Here is an 18,005-nt window from a genome sequence, read left to right on the forward strand (position 1 = left end):
CTAAAAAAAAAAAAAAAGAAACCCCCTATTTAAAGACAGAATGGAAAATGGACATCTCAAATGAATGGGCACTTCTCAGATGAAATACAAATGGCAAATAAATTTATGAAAAAATGTTCAACATCACTGGTCATTTGAGTGTTGCAAATTAAAACAACTCTCAGCTCCATCTCACTCCACAAAGAATGGCTATTATCAAGAAATTGGCCAGTAACAAATGCTGGTGGGGCTGTGGGGAAAAAGGAACCCCGTTGGTGGGAGTGTAGACTGCTGCACCCTCCATGGAAATGAGTGTGGAGATTTCTCAAAAAATGAAAACTAGAGGTTCCATTCAACCCAGCTATTCCCTTTCTTAGTATCTTTCTGAAAGAATTAAAAGCATCATACCTCACCGATATATGCACACCCACATTTATAGTGGCACAGTTTGTAATAGCTAAATCTTGGAAAGAGCCCAAATGCCCATCAACCGACAGACAAATGAAGATGTGGTTTTTTAAAAATCCAATGAAACACTAAAAGGGATCCGGATGAGACAATTCTATCTAAATGTATGAACCTTGAGACTATACTCTTAAGTGAAATAAACTGGATACACATTTAAATGCCACATTGTTTCTCTGGTGTGAGAAACCAAAAGTGGAAATGAGGACCAAAAATGATACTAGGAAATGGGAAGAAAATGTTCAAATGAGAAGTGGAACAAGTCTATGGTCATGTCACTCAGCATGCCTGATTTTGGAAGCTAAGCAGGGTTGGGCCTGGTTAATACTTGGATGGGAAAAGGGGAACAAGGGAGAGGCGAGACATGAATGGGAGGGAGAAGGGACAAGAAAAAGAAAAGAGTAAAAGGAAAAAATAGAGACAAAACTTTTGTAAATAAGGGGAAGAGGTGCTGAAGAATGAGGATGGAAAAAAGGAAGCATCATGTACACATACAAATTCCCTATGGTGAATGCTGTTATTATGTTTATCTAAAATGTACCAATAAATGTTTTGCTTAAAAAAAAAAAAGAATACTGAGGGTAAAGATAAGATTCAAGACAGATTTTTCACCTACATGTAACAAAGTATAACATAAGGAAAAATTGAAGGAAGAGAAGCAGGGTTGAGGCAAATACTTAATCACCCAAACTTGTTAGCTAATACGTGGGTGAGCTACTGTATTAAGGATTGGGAATGCAGAGGTGAAAAGACTGTGTCTTAACAGAACTCTGTCCCTATGGTGGGCTGACATGAAAAACACACGAGTTCATTCCTAGGATGACACAGGGATGAGTACAGATTTTGTCAAATCAGACTGTGTGGATATGTGTGCAGTGGCCAGTGGTGGAGAGGGCACATGGGGAGAGTGTCAGGGAAGGCACTCCGGAAGATATCAGACCTGACCCAGTCCTGCAAGGATCACGAAAGGCATTTCAAGTGAGAACACTGTGCAAGGAAGGGAATAAACACAGGTGATCAACTCTCAATTTAATATAAAGGTCACAATGGAGGAGTTGGCAATCAGAGAGCTTTATCTGCCACTCTAAAGAGACAGATGCTGAAACTGTGGGGAACCACGTGTGTTTTTAATAATACTGGACAGTAACATTTAATTTTCATTTTTAGAAAAATCTCATAGATAACAAAGGACTGAAAAATGGTGCGAGAAAGTCCAATTAGGAGGCAATTATGACAGAGGGCAATTTGAAGAGATATTTAACAGAAGAAATAAGGCAACTGGTAAAAATTGATATGTATTAAACTAAATAAATTAATGTGAAGGGATAAATATGAAAGATCACTACACAAGAGTAGTAAAGTACTGTCATTTCAGTGTAGAGGTGTTTGATTGGAAGGGGTCTTAAAAAAAAATACTCATGCAGAGCTGTCTAGGCAGCGGTTGTTAGTGTGGAGCTGAAGGATATCTGAAGTCGTGGATTTAGATGGCAACTCAATTTAGAAAAAAGAACCAGTAAAGGAGTCTGGAGAAGTCTAGAGGGACAAAGAGAAATGAGAGAGCTGAGGAAATTGTCTTTAAAAGAACAGTCAAGGGCCTGGGGTGTAGCTCAGTGGTGCACCAGCTGCCTGGCAAGTGTGAGGTCCTGAGTTAGATCCCCAGTACCAAAACAAACAAACAAACAAACAAACAAAAACAAAGCACAACAGTCTTAAGTATCAAGTATCTTGGACACTGTTTAAGGTAAAAACAGAAAAGCACTTGTTAGGTGTGGAATCAGAAGATCTTGGGTGACCTTTGACTTGGTGGAGGAAGTCAAACTATGAACTGAGGTGTAGAGAAATAATGAGGAAGTGGAGATAACTTTCAATGGGAGCTGAAATCCAGGAGGACTGGAATGACAGGCTTTTTAAAAACAGTCAAAACTTGATTGTAAACTGGGCACTAAAAATGAAGAGAGAAAGAAGGGACAAGGAACACGAGGTTGGAGCAATAAAGTGTTAGAGAGACTGGAAGAAGAGTCCTTAGCCAGATTTTTCTGTTAGGTAACACAGCTCACTACAGCTCTTTGGAGAGAGATCATGGATCAACAGTAGTAGAGGGCTGGTTACAAACGCAGACTTACAGGTCACACTACAGACTTACTTAAGCAGAACCTGTATTTTAATAGGATTCTTAGGTGATCTGTTATGCACATTAATATGTGAGAAGCACTGCTTTAAAAGACAATTAAAAATAACCATATGAGGTATTCTGAGTTTAAGAAAAAAGTAGTGCTTGTACTTTCTCCTACACTCTAAATGTTACCATGAAGTTACAAATAAGCAAAATTTGAGAGAGGAATACATGGTATGTTATCAGCTGTTATAGTGTTATACCTTTACATACACTGGATAGCACCTGGCAGTGGCATTCACTGAAGATTTTTTTTTTGGTTTTTTGAGACAGGGTCTCACTAAGAGTTCAGACTGCCCTGGAACTCACTGTGTAGCCCAGGTTGGTATCAAACTCACAGCGATCCTCCTGCCTCAGCCTCCCAGTGCTGGGATTACAGGCATTACAGGCGTGCGCCACCACACCTGGCATTCATTGAATTTTTAATCACACCTCAAAAGACACTCATAGTTGCATAGTGTTTAAAGACAATGCAAAATGGTTTTCCAGAGTGGCTGTATCATTCTATATTCCTACCAGCAATATTTGAATTTCTCGACATCCTAACATTTGGTGTTGCCAATATTTTAAAATTTGCCTCTTCTGATAGGTGTGCAGTGATATCTTGAGGTTTTAATTCATATCTCCTTAACAGCTCATGATGCTGAGTATCTTTTTAAGTGCTTATTTTCCATTTGTATAGCCTCTCTGATGAAATGTCACCCAGGCTCTTTTGCTCATTTTCTAACTGGATTGTTTATTATTTTTTTCTATTAAGTTTTGAGATTTTATATTCTAGGTGTTAGTCCTTTGTTAGGTAGGTAGTGTCTAAGTCTCATTTAGTAGACTGATTTTTTAAGCTATACAGAACTCTTTCATGGAGTAAAAGTTATTGAAGGTCAACTTTTTAATTTTTCCTTTTATCAATCATCACTCTTTCATAACAGGAAACCTAGGTACAAGTTCCAAAGACTTTTACTGGTATTTATTTTCTCAAAAAGAAAAATAGCTTAATGTTTTATACTTAATTACATGATCCATTCTGACTTTTTATATCAGGTGGGCAATTTAGGTTGAATTTCATTTCTTGCTGCCTGTAGATTTTTAATTGCTTGAGTACCATTTGTTAAAAAGTCAATCTTGTGTCACTGAATTACTTCTGCATCTTTGTTAAAAATTAGTTGTTCATAAGCTGGGTGTGGTAGTGCAAGCCTGTAATCCCAGCACTCGGGAGGCTGAGGCAGGAGGAGCACTGTGAGTTCAAGACCAGCCTGGGCTACATAGTAAGTTCCAGGTCAGTCTCAACTACATAGTGAGAACTTGTCTCAAAAAACAAAATAAAACAAAACAAAAAAATTAGTTGTGCATATTTGTGAGTGGGTTTCTGGATTATTTATTCTGTTCCACTGATATATGTATTCATCCTTGCACATCGACATCCCAAACTACTGATGACTGTAGCTATGGAAAATTTAAAATCAAACAAGAGTGACTCATCTCACTTTATTATTTTTTTTTAAGTTTTAGCTATTCTAGCTTTTTTGCCCTTCCATGTATTTTACAACAATACTGAAAACATCTATAGAACACATACTGAAATTATGTTTCATTAAGAATGATATTAAAGTTGTCCTCTTGTAGATCTGGAATTGAGACACCTGGAAAGCAACTACTTAGTAAGAAGAAAGAGAAGAGCTGGCAAGACAGTGAAAAATCATGGAGAAACAAAAAAAATGTAGACAAAAGAATGAAGCAGCCTGGAACATTAACTCTAGCTGGTGTTTGTGGGGGAAAAACACAAGGTAAGTCTGGAGATGTATAGCCATTTCAGTGATAAACAAGACTGGCAGTGTTAGCCATAGGAAAAGGAATCTACTGCATCTACCATAATCAGGAATGGTATAAACAAGAGCCAATTTGAGAAGGGGTTTATTGTTTTAAGACTGAGGAATCAGAAATAATAGAAGAGCCCCACTTTAGGGCTTCTGAGGTAACCCTGTTGCAGTGACTTGAGAAGAGACAGCTGTAAGAGACAGTTCTGGAAAGAGGGCTAGTTGAAAATTCCCAAGAAGTTAAGCTGCTGGAGGTTCAGGCTGTGGAGGACACAGCAGTTGGGAGCACAGCACTCTGTGTTAAAGAGCCAGGCCTGTCATATGTGGCTTTTTGAGGTGGCTGGGTCAGAAAATGATAAAATGGAGCACTATAAATTGCTTGGCTCCCTTCATTGTCTCTGTCTAACACAGAGCTCAGCGGTCTGTTTGCCTTCCCCATCTACCAACGTAATCAGGGACACACCTCTGCTTAGATGTGTGCCATGTCCCTAAGTACACAAAGAGGTCTGGATCAAGTGGGCCACCTCATAAGCCCCTAAGGTGCAAAGCTAATGGGGGATAGCAGTGGCTTGGGATGCACAGAAGGGCACAAACACTAAAAACCACTGGAGTGAATACAGATCTGAGGCAAATAACATACCTGACTGCAGAGCAGGATCAATTCAGAGAGAGACTCTGAAGAACAAATAAATTCCGGAAATGAAAAGTATAGTAAGTCAAATATCACAAATTCAATGGAAAGACTTACCTATAGGCAGGACCAAGCAGTACACAGAATTTCAGGGATTTAAAATAAGGTTGAGGAATTATTTTATGTACATTACATTACAGGAAAACACACACACACATTAAATTAGAAATAAAACATCTAAGAACTCAGGAATATGTATTGTTAAAAGACCAAACCACATGTTTTTGGTGTAGAAGAGGGCATTTAAGGTAAAGATTAATGGCATAGAAATGTACTTGTTGAAATAATAAACGAAAACTTTCTAAATCTTAGAAAAGATACAGATAACTAGATATATTAGGCATTTAGAATCCTAAGCAAGCATGACCACAAATAACTCCATGTCAGATTATAATTAAAATGTCTAGGGTGAAGAACAAGGAAAGAATACTGAAGATTCCAAGAAAGAAACACGAAGTCACTTACAGAGGTGAACCCATCAGAATAACCACAGACCTCAGTGCAGAAAGCCTGAATGCCAGGAGGGTATCGGATGATGTATTTCAAGCAATGAAAGAAAATAACTGCCAACCTAGATTACTATATCCAGAAAAACCAGTCTTTAAAATTGAATCTTTCAAAATAAGCATAAACTAAAGAACTGCAGACCACTAAGCCAGCAATGCAAAAGACACTTAAAGGAATCCTACACACAGAAGAGTAACAGTAAATAAGCTATTAAGAACAGACTCAGCTGGGTGTGGTGGTGCAGGCTTTTAATCCCAGCACTTGGGAGGCTGAGGCAGGAGGATAGCCTCAAGTTCAAAGCCAATCTGGGCTACACAGTGAATTCAGGGTCAGCCTGAACTATATAGCAAGGCCCCGTCTCAAAAAAAAGAAACAAAACAAGAACAGATTCAAATGTGAGAAAGACAATAAAATGGCAGGGATTAGTACAGACTTTTTTGTTATAACTCTGAATGTAAAAAGATTACACATTCAAATGGATTAAAAAACAAAACCCAACTTTTTGTTGTCTGCAAAAAACACGTATCACTAGGAAAGAAATACACAGACTTAAGGCAAAAGGACAGAAAACAATATTGCACGCACATGGAACTCAAAAGCAAGTAGAAGTAGTTATACTCATATCTGACAAAGAAGACTTCAAGACAAAATTAGAAGATCAAGGTGCTGCACACACACACACACACACACACACACACACACACACACACACAGGCTACCACTATAAGGAGATATAAAACCGCCCCCTATAACTTAAAAGGCAGGTCAACAAGATTGCAGAATTCAAGATAAATATCTAAAAATTATTTATATTTCTGACGCTAGCAATGAAAACAATACTAAAATTCAAAAATACTATTCCATTTATAAGCACACAAAAATAAAATGGAATAATTAGATGTACATGTAAAAATAACACAGGACATTTGCTAGAAGCTTCACAACACTGGTGAAAAAAGTAAAAATTTAAATAAGAAATATACTGTGTTCACTGAAATGCTCAACCTTGTAAAGATATTTCATAAATTGATATATAAAGGTTTACTACAACTTTTATTTTAGGTAACTTTTTACTCCTTTTAAGTGCCTATTTTACAAAATTTTGGGTTTCAATGCATATATTTTTATCCTTTACCTTCCCCTACATTTCCACTTACTCCACTTTATTCATCTTTTTTAGTCATCCTTTCATGTCAACTTTTTATATTCCTCATATTAAAGAGAAAATGCAGTATTTGTCGAAATCTGAACTTATTTTGCTCAATATGATAATCTCCAGATCCATTTTCCTGCAGAAGACAAAAGTTTGTTCTTGATGACTGTCTGTGTGTTTCTGTGTCTGTGCGATTTTAGTTCTGATCTTTATTATTTCTTTCTGTTGGATTTGGATTTGAAAGACTTCAAGATGTGTGATTAAGTTATTTGAGATCTCTCTGATTTTAGGTGTAGGCAATCCTAGCTATAAACTTACCACTTTGCTTGATCACAGAGATTCTAGTATGTTATATTTTATTTGATTCTCAGAAGTTTTTAGTTTCCTCTGTGATTTCTTCAATGACCCAACTGATCTTTCAAAAGTAAATGTTCACCCTTTATGTATCTCTAGAGTTTTTGGATTTTATTTTTTAATTGATTTCTAGTTTTATTCCATTACAGACTGGTAAGGCACAAGAAATTATTTCAGGTTTTTTTTTTTCCCATTTGGAATTTGTTAAGGCTTGCTTTATGGCCTAAACTATAAGAACATTCCATGAGCTGCTGCAAAGAATGTGTATGCTGTAGTTGTTGGATAGAATGCTCCACAGACACCTGTTAGCCCATTTGATGTATGGCATAGTTTAACTGTAATTAAAAACATTTTTTTATTAAAGTCAGCCACTATTATTGTATTTGGGATCTTTGTGTCCTTTTTGTACATGTTCTTCAAGCAGTTTAGGAAGTCCTCAGTTCCTTTTCTTCTCAGAGTTTAAAAAAAATGTATGGGTGTTAAATTGTATAATTTTTATGCATCAACTGCTATGATTATTTGTTTTTTCTTTACACTATTAAAATGGTGTATGTATTATACTGATTTGGGGGGGGCAGTACTGAGGACTGAACCGATGGCCTTCCATACGCTATCAAGTGCTCTCCCACACCACCTACTTTTTAGGTTTTATTTTATGAAAAAATAAAACAAAATTTCATAGCAAAATAGCAAGAGAATAGCAATAGTATCATTATCTCCAGAGCAGTTTTTCAGAGTACAAGAGACAGACCAAAATGATTCATACAAAGAAACAGATAATAAAACTTTTTCAATGAACTAAAATAATATCATAAATGAAACAGATGAGCAAATGAATGAAGTATTTTTGAAACAACAGAATAGGCCATTTGAGCCCTTTAAAAAAAAATTCTAAGACAGAACCTTGCTAAATTTTCTCAGCTTAGCCTTCAATTGTGATCCTCCTGACTCAGCCTCCTTCTACCTCAGCCTAAGTGGGATTACATGTACACATCACCACATCTGGCTTATCCTGATTCATTTTTTAATACTGAAGAAGCTTTCCATATTTGCAATATATAAGCTTTGCATATTTTAGCCATGATGTATTTTATACATACATTCATACATACATACCTATATTACAATTAAATTCTATTTGCTGGGGTTTTGTTGAAGATCTTGTTTTTTTTTTTTGTTTTTTGAGAAAGGGTCTCACTATGTAGTTGACATTAACCTGGAACTCATTATGTAGCTCAGGCTGGTCTCGAACTCACAGCAATCCTCCTGCCTCAGACTCCCGAGTGCTGGGATTACAGGTGTGCACCACCACATCTGGCTGCTGAAGATTTTTATGTATCCATACAGGCTACTGGTCTGTTTGTTTCCTTTTTGTACTATTTTTGGTTTCAGTCTGGGGCAATATTAGTTTCATAAAATATATAGGTATATATCTTGTATTTTCTGGAAAAGATGGTCGAGAATTGGTATTTATTCCTTCCTTCAACATCTGGTAAAATTCTTGGGTGAAACTTTCTGGATCCAGAAATTTCTTATTTGGAGAAGTTTTAAAACTATGAATTCCTTAACAGTTTACAGGGCAATTCAAATTAATTATCTCAAGGGTTTCTAGGTAGCTGAACACTTTTAAGGTTCCTGAATGGCGATGAACCTGGAGAGAGCCTGCAAACTCTATACCCTTTCTCCTACACCTTAACCCAGGCAGCTTTTCATTTACCATTGATTTTCCTAACAAACTCTCTTACATTTTGCCTAGTAAGATAAATCATAATGAAAGATATGTAGTCAAGAAATTCTGGATGTGGCTAGGCATGGCAGCACATGCCTGTAAACCCACATAATTGGGAGGTTGATGCAGGAGGAGCACAAGTAAGGCCAGCTGGGGCAACTCAGTGAGACCCTGACTGGGGGAGAGAAAGAAGAAAAAAAAAAAAAAAAAAAAAGAAAGAAAGAAAACTAGATCTGGCAAAAACACTCAAGTGTTCAATAATTCTTATCTACTTTTGTTTCACAAGGATTGGATAATTCCATTAGGAAGTCAGAAGTCTGGGTTAGCTTATTTTCTCTTTTCTGGAGTTCACAAACCCACATTTAAGTGTCGTGATGTTACTGTATGACCAGGGGACACCTCAGTAACTGTGGCTACCTTGTAATCGAAAGACCAGTTGGTTGAACAGAGTGGAACAGGATGGAAGGAAACTGCATCCTTAATGAAGCTGCTGGGCTGGCCTCCTTATGAAAATTTAGTCTTATTGGCTGGAAAAAATCTAATTAAATTTTCACACTGGATGGGTTGTAGTAGTTTGGGAGGAAAAGATAAAATTCGCCTAAATTACTATATTTCTGCAGGTAGAGCCGTTTATAACATTCACTTATTGTCTGAAGGATCTACAGGGGATCTTTGTTTTGTTACTGATACTGGTAATCTGTATTTTGTCAGTCTTGCCTGAAGTCTGTCAATTTTATTGATGTTTTAAAAACTCAGCTCTGTTTCTCTGATTTTTGTTTTTAATTACATTGATTTCTTCTAATTTTTCTATTTTGCATTTTATTTTGTGTTGAGTTCTTGGGGCAGGAATTAAGATTATTGACTTCAGACTTTTCCTCTTTCTATTGTGGATATTTAATGCTATAACATTCATTCTCATGCATCTGCTTTAACTATGACCCCTAAATTGATGTGTTGTATTTTGATTTTCATTCAGTTCAAAAAGTGTTTTTCTTTGAGACTTCCTGTTTGACACAGATTGGAAGTGTATTAATTTCCAAGTGCTTATAGATTTTTCCAGTTATCTGTTGCTGGTTTCTAGCTTAATTTCACTAAGATTGGAGAATATACTCTGTATGACTTTCAGTATTTTAAATCTTCGGATATTTTTATTGATGCAGTCTTGGTACTAATGACTAATGAAGTCTCCATAATTTTAGACTTGTCTATTTCTCCTTTCAATTCTATTAATTTTTGTTTCACATATGTCACAGCTCTGTATGTGGCAGATAAAGATTTAGGACTGTTACATCTTCCTGATGAACTGATTCTTTTATCACTATGAACCTACTGTTTCTTTTTTCTCTGAAGCATACTTTGATATTTATATAGCCAGTCCTGCTTTTGATTAATTTTTATGATATTATCTTTTCCTGTCATTTTATTTCCAATCTGCCTGTACTGTTACATTTGACATGAATTTCTCGCACTTTATGGCTGAGTCACTTTATTTAATACTCTGCCAATGTGCCTTTTGATTGGTGTAATTAGATCATTTATATTAATTACTGATACATGAAAGCTTGTATTTGTCCATTTACTTTGTTTTCTTTCCCATGTTTTCTGGTGAATTAATACTTGTTAGTATTCCTAATTGACTTACCTACTGTTTTCTTATAGTCAGTCTCTACACAGTTTTTTAAGTGGTAGGTAGCGCCACATATTTTGCATGTATATACACATACATGTACATACACACAAGATATATCTTATCACAATCTATTGCATTTGATTGATTACTATGTAGTTCAGGCTGGCCTTGAACTCAGGGTGATCCTCTTGCCTCAACCTCCTGAATGCTGGGATTACAGGTATGTGCTATCATATCTGGCTACTGTTGTCATTTTTCATTTTGGTACTGGGGATTGAACTGAGGACCTTGCGCTTGTAAGGCAGGCAGCAGAACCACTGAGCTAAATTCCCAACTGCTACTGTTGTCATTTTAACAAACCAAACCAAGTGTAAAAACTTGACCAGTCTTGACATCCCTTCATCCTCTATAGTTTATAGTATTTCTATGTACATTTATAATCATATCAGACATTAATACAATTTTTGCTTTAACCACCAAATACAATTAGGAATCAAAATTTGTCTATATTTTACTTATTTTTCTAATATAGTGCTCCAAGATTTCTCTCTTTTAGCACTTCATTTCCATTAACATGTTAATGACATAGATGTAATTCATGTCTTGCTTCCTGGTAGCTTGAACCACCAGTGCTACATGCATGACTGTTCCATGCATGATTGTATCACTTCTACCATCAGTGGCACAAGCCTCCCAATGGAATAGTCATGCATGTACCACTGGTAGTTCAAGCCAGTGTGAATGCATTAATTTCCTTTAACCACTCTCATATGGTAGATCTGCTATTGACAAATTCTCATACGTTTTTCTTTATTTGATAATGCTGTGATTGCTCCTACAAGGAAAGATCTGTTGCAGAGTATAAGGTTCTGGGCTGATAGTTCTTTTCTTCCAGCTCTTGAAAATTGCTGTGCCAGTTCCTTCTGGCCTCCAAGGTTTTGGATGAAATAGCTGATGAATTATTATTATTATTATTATTATTTTTTCCTATAGGTAGGGTGCTGTTTCTTGTTCAAGTTTTTTTTTTAATCTTTCTTTTTCAGAAATTTGACCATATAGAGGTTTGTTTCGTAGATTTATTTGGGTATATCCTGTTTGGGGTTGGCTCAACTTGAATTGGTAGGTGCCTTCTTCTTGCCACCTTTTTTTTGTTTTTGTTTTTGTTTATGTTAAAACCACATCTAGGAAGTTTTCAGCACATACTTTGGAGTATTTTTTCAAAGCTTTCTCTTTCTAAGACTGATGACACATTGCATAATAGTATATTACCACATGTCCCTATATTCACTTGTTTTCAGTCTGTTTTCTCTACAGTTTAAGATTATTTATTTTTGTACTTTATAGCACTGGGGATTAAAACCAGGGGTTTACTGGATCATGTTTAAACCTCTGCTTTAACTGGCTTTCGCTGACACGACTGTAACAGGGAACTGGTATTGGTGGTCATACTTCATTAATGCTGGGAGCAGGAGATGGTAGGAAAAGCTCCTTGCAGCCTAGGTGAATGTGGCACCTCAGTTTTCCTGTGATTCCTGTATTTAGTAGAATTTTAAGTGCCATCTTATCAGGATGCCCCTTTCCTGGTCTGGGTAGAGCAGGCTTTTCTTTCTTTGTGCTCTCTGGTCTTTCTAGCTTGTTAGTTTCTCTAGCACACATTCTAGAATATGATGCAAAAATAAAAACCAAGGGAAATTAATGTTGTGTGATTCTTCAGATACCAAGGTCCACAGATGTCTGCTTTCTTTTGTATTTGGTTTATACATAATATTCAGGTTCTAGTTGCACTTAGCAGGAGAAATAAGGAAAAGTCAGTCTACTCCATCTTCCCAGAATCAGAAATTTTTTGACTATTACTCAATTGGACGATTGTTCTGCAATCTAAAAATTAAACTTAAATCTCTGAATATGATTTAAGATTAAAAATGAATAATTGTTAAAAAATTTCTGATTCTAGAACTCCTTTCTGCAGCTGCTTTTATAAGGTATTCTTGACTAGAAGGTGGAAATTAAACACTGCTTTGAGGAAACTACTTGTTAGCCTCATTTCTACTTTTGATGAATCATCTCTTTTCTATTTATCTTAGAGAGGATTAACTGTCTAATCATCTGCGTGAACATTATATTCAAATACATACAGAATAAAAGCACGTCATGTTCAAAAAATGTCCAATAGTTCAAGTTAAACAATGCGAGTGATTGAGATGTGCACTTCCTTTATTAAAGGCAGAATTGCCATGCTTTGTATGTTACATAGCAATAATATATGTACATGTGCTAATGCACATAGGCTTCAAGAGAAGACTCTGAATATAATTTAGGAGTCTGGTAGATGAACATTAAAAGGTACTTCAAAGGGAATAAATTTTTCTAATTTATGATATGCAAACACTATCACAGACTAGTAACTTATGAAATAAACACCAATGAATAAATGTTAAGTTATAGGCAACATTTCTATTAAATGAAAAGGTAAGGAACATTCAAAAGGGCCTATTATTTACCTCTTCTACATTGGAAGCAGTTTTAGCAGAAGTTTCCATGAAGATAAGCCCATGTTCTCGTGCAAAAGCTTCACCTTCTTCTTTTTTTACTTCTCTTCTAGATTCCAAATCGCTAAATATGGGAGAGAAAGGGTCATGTTACTAGTCAACATGTACAAATAGAAGCATTTGCAGAAATCAAACCATGGGATTCAGAGTCATGATGATCAATCTTTCAACACATAATTAAGTGCATTATTCAAACATCATAATGGCAAAAATGTTTGAAATACATTTCGTTTTTGTTTTTGTTTGTTTGTTTTTTTTGGTACCAGGGATTGAACTTGGGTCCTTGTGCTTGCAAGGCAGGCCACCAAACCGCTGAGCTAAATACCTGGCCCCTTGAAATACATTTTCTACTTTCAAAGAATGAGCAATACAGTAAAGATTCCAAAATCAGCAGCAACTCAGAGGAGTCTCTAGTATCCTCGCATTTGAACACAGAGGGTAAGATGATTTTGCTTAAAACATTCCCCCACCCCATTCTAGGGACTGAACCCAGGGTTTTTCTATCATCTTGCTTCAACTTTCCAGAACGCTGGGATAATAAGTGTGTGCCCCACTTTGGCCTGACTATAACAATTTGAAAGAGTAGGACGACACTAGTCCCATCTGTTGGCTGACTGAATGTGATTAAAACACAAATTACAGCCTGGTATAGTAGCATATGGAAAATTGCAAGTTCAATTCCTGGCTAGACAACTTAGTAACACTCTGACACACACACACACACACACACACAGTAACTGAACTCCCAAAATAGGAAATAGTTTAGTAAAATACAAAGTGCTAAATAAACACTAATCAGATCACATCTCAGTTCGTTTAATTCTCAGTGTCTTCATATAGCAAAGCTATTGAGAGAGAGTAGACATACAAAAGTTTTAAGCCAGAAATTTTGGATTAAAGTATGCTACTCATTTTTACTATACTAGAAATGGATTAGGGAAAAGTAGCAGATTCTTTCAGTTTCTTTTCATGTATATTATAGTACAAGTTTGAAAACTTTATTATTACACAATGTTACTTTACGGTATAATATCTAAGGACTTCCACTTAACCTTAGCATATTTTGCCAGATTTCATTTTTTTTTTTTTTTTTTTTTTTTTTTTGGCTGGGGATTGAACTCGGGTCCTTGCTCTTGCAAGGCAGGCCACCGAACCGCTGAGCTAAATCCCCGGCCCATCAGTTCCTTTTTAAGAAACAGAATCAATAAGTAGCCTCCCATGTACCTGTGAGGAGCTCATTGCCTTTGCTCTTACTCAAAAAATGAACTTCCACTTTGAATTCAGTATCTAAATCATTTATGTTTTTATATTTACATTCATTTTAATAATCACCAACAGTATTCTATTTACATGCTTAAAAAAATTTACATGTAGCTAATGTTCTACAGCTTGCTAATTTTGTTTTGTTTTGTGAGACAGTGTCTCACTACAGTGCAAGCTGGTCTTGAACTCCAAGGCTGGACTCAAACTTGCAGTGATCCTACTGTCTCAGCCTCCTGAATGCTGGGATTACTGGTGTGTACCACCCGTTAACATGTTTTTCATATTATTCATACAATATATGTAGATCTAGTTTCTTAAATTTTTTTTACCATTGTACTATATTTTACTGAATATACGACATAATCTATTTCTCCAGTGAGCAGGATTATTTATAATTTTTCATTACAATATTATAATGACTATTATATTTTTTTGTGCTACAGGTGCCAATGCTTTTCTAGGGTAGTATTTTTCAAATTGTGTTAATACTCTGTTCTGTAAAATCATTTTAGTTGGTCACAGTCAAAAATCTGTTAAAAAAGAAATAGGATAGGAAGCATTAGAGTGTATCATCCACTGATCCATGGAATTTCTGTTACATATGTAAATACAGATACTATTTATTTACGATGTGATGATGTAAAATTTTTTTGTTACTGGGGATCAAACTCAGGACCTTGTGCTTTCAAGACAAGCGGTGGAACCATTGAGCTAAATCCCTGGCCCCATGATGTAGAATTTCTTAATGTAGGTCAAATAAAAATCTGATCACTGTAATTGAATATAAACCTAGTATAGGGTTGCTTTCCAAAAACAATCATCTCAGCTTTCAGGGCATAAAATCAAATTGCTGGTTTTGGCTATACTCTGTGAATCCCATTAAAGTTGCTTTCATTACTTATATACCTTTCTTTTTTTTTTTGTTGTTTTTTTGAGACAGGATCTCACTATGTAGTTGAGACTGACCTGGAACTCCCTATGTAGCCAAGGCTGGTCTCGAACTCACAGTAATCCTCTATCCTCCTGTCTCAGCCTCCAGAGTGCTGGGATTACAGGCGTGCACCACCTTGCCCAGCTCTTATATACCCTTCTTTCCTAAACCATTCTTTTATTTTACACCTTACCTTTTGTTTAGTGTTTATATTTACATCCTTAATTTTAAAAATTTGTGCCTTTTAAAACTCTGCTTCCTGTTTCTTGTACCCTGGATTTTATTTTGTTTTGTTTTTTGAGACAGGGTCTCACTATGTAGTTGAGACTGACCTGGAACTCACTATGTAGCCCAGGCTGGTTTCGAACTCACAGCAATCCTCCTGCCTTAGCCTCCCAAGTGCTCGGATTGCAGCCATGTGCCACCACGGCTGGCAATCGATTTTAAATGTCACAGTAAGAAAGAGTCATCCTGACTAGGTTTGCTTGTATCAAATCCTGTACTAGCTTTCTACTACTTAATGTATTGGATTCAAAACCGCTTATTCCCTGCTCTGAAGTCTATCCCAGTTTACCTCATCCAATAATAATTATCTCATTTACTTCTCTCTGTTCTTTCCCATTCATTATAATTCTGCTTATAAGGGTTACTCTCTACAATTATTAGAAACATTTATGTGTATATACTATACTTTACTTCTCCTTTACAGACTTGAATTTTAGGCTCTACATGGTTAGCATTCAAATTTAAAGTGACCTGTTAATTGCCACCCATCATGTTTCAGGCACAAGGAAAAAAAAAATGGCACAATAAAAGTATGAAAAATCTCCAAATATTGTCCTATTATTTTGAATATTGAATGGCAGAATGAATATATTCATCACATAGGCTAAAGTTTCCCTCCAAAAGTTTAACCTTTAAAGGTGGTTATATGAGATGATTTAAATGAGGAAAGAATACCTAAGAAAAACCTCGAGTGAATATCAAGATACTTCTAGTTACAATGAAGTAATCAAAAATTGGCTTTTTATAATGGAAGCATCACTTAAGTAAATATTTCAATATTAAACATCAATTTCTAAAGTAACACTATCAAATGAAATCTAAACAGCATAATATTATTTTGTTATTTTACTATTTGCTCTAGTTTTACTGATGTATAATTGACAGAAGTGAAACTGCAATTAAATATAAAATTTGATGAGTTTTGACAAATACAGCAGTTCCTCAAGATTCCTTAAACTCTACTGTAACTTAATCCTTCCTGTCCCTATACTGTATGCAACTATGGTCATGGCCTGGTTTTCTATCACTCGGGATTAGTCTATAATTTTCTAAGATTTTATGTTGTCTTTTTTTTTTCACTCAGCATAACTGAGATTAATTCATTCTGTTATTGTAATCCATTAGTTGAGTTGTATTCCACCTAATGCTGTACTAAAATTTATCCATGCATCTGCTAATTGACATTTGGGTTGTTTTTAGTTTTGGGTAACTGAAAATAAAGTTGTTATAAACATTTGTGTCCAATTCTTTCTTTCTTTTTCTTTTTTTTTTTAAATTACTGGGGATTGAACTTGGGTCCTTGTGCTTGTGAGGTAGGCAGTGGGACCACTGAGCCAAATCCCCAGCCCTTCTGTCCAATTCTGTTTTTTTTTTTTTTTTTTTTGGTACCAGGGATTGAACTTGGGTCCTTGTGCTTGCAAGGCAGGCCACTGAACCACTGAGCTAAATCCCTGGCCCCTGTCCAATTCTTTATGTATGAAATAAAATGAAAATCTATGTTAGGCTAACATCTAAAGAATCAAATGGCTAGGTAGTATGATAAATGTGTTTCATTTCTAAAGAAATGAACAAATTATTGTCCAAAGTGATTGTATTCATTTTATATTCCCACCAGCAATGTATCTTCTTTAGTGACCTGTCAGTTCAAATCTTTTGCTCCTTTTTAATAAATGGGTTGTCTTATTAATAATGAACTATTCAGAAATCTTCATATATTCTAGATACAATTACTGTGTGAGGTGTGTTTTGTACTTTCTCCCAGCCTGTAGCTTGACTTTTCATTTTTGCAGTTTTTAAGGAGCAAAAGTTTAATTTTATTGAAGTGTAACTTATTCATTTTTTTCTTTTTATGGTTTTTGTCTCATTAAAGAAATGTTCACCAAACTAGGGTCACTTAGTTTGTGTTTTCTTTTGAATTTTATTTTAAAGTTTTAGCTCTTACATTTAGGTCTATGAACTGCTCAGAATTGATTTTTATTTAAGTTAAAAGGTAGAGGTTCATTTTTTTATACATGGCTCTTCAACTGTTGTGCACTGTATAATGAAATGATTTTATCCTATTGAATTAGCATGCATGTCAAATAATTAATTGACCATATGTACACATGGATTTACTTTTCTTTTCTTTTTTTTTTTTTTTTTTTTTGAGTTTATTGGTACATTTAGGGATACAGTACAGTTACATTTATTGTTGGGATCATGTACCTTTACATGGCAAGTCTTGATTCTCATTTTTTTCCCCTTACCTCTGCCCTCCCTTCACCCCCTCCTCCCCTCCCCATCTACAAACACTTTATTTTCATCTTTTCATTCTCTCACATTTTTTTCTTTTCCCTTTTTGTTCTTCCCCTACGTATCACACCTTCCCTACATCTTTAGCTCCTTTCCTCCCATTTCTAAATGTCAGTAATCTTATTAGAATCTTATGCATTGTTGCAGAATATTCACACCAGGGAAACTATTCGGTATTTACACATGTGGGACT

General features: G+C 35.6%; 1 protein-coding gene across 1 annotated transcript in view; it reads right to left on the reverse strand.

The window, feature by feature from the left end:
- Positions 1-18,005, reverse strand: part of Rab2a (RAB2A, member RAS oncogene family) — a 71,468-nt gene that overhangs the window by 16,363 nt on the left and 37,100 nt on the right. Inside the window, exon 6 of the mRNA XM_010640742.1 lies at positions 12,994-13,105. Coding sequence (XP_010639044.1) covers positions 12,994-13,105 — 112 coding nt within the window. The remainder of the gene's footprint in view (positions 1-12,993; positions 13,106-18,005) is intronic.

The sequence above is a fragment of the Fukomys damarensis genome, unplaced genomic scaffold (genome assembly GCF_012274545.1).
Source record: "Fukomys damarensis isolate Sample0158 unplaced genomic scaffold, DMR_v1.0_HiC HiC_scaffold_5, whole genome shotgun sequence".
In the NCBI taxonomy this organism is placed as follows: domain Eukaryota; kingdom Metazoa; phylum Chordata; class Mammalia; order Rodentia; family Bathyergidae; genus Fukomys; species Fukomys damarensis.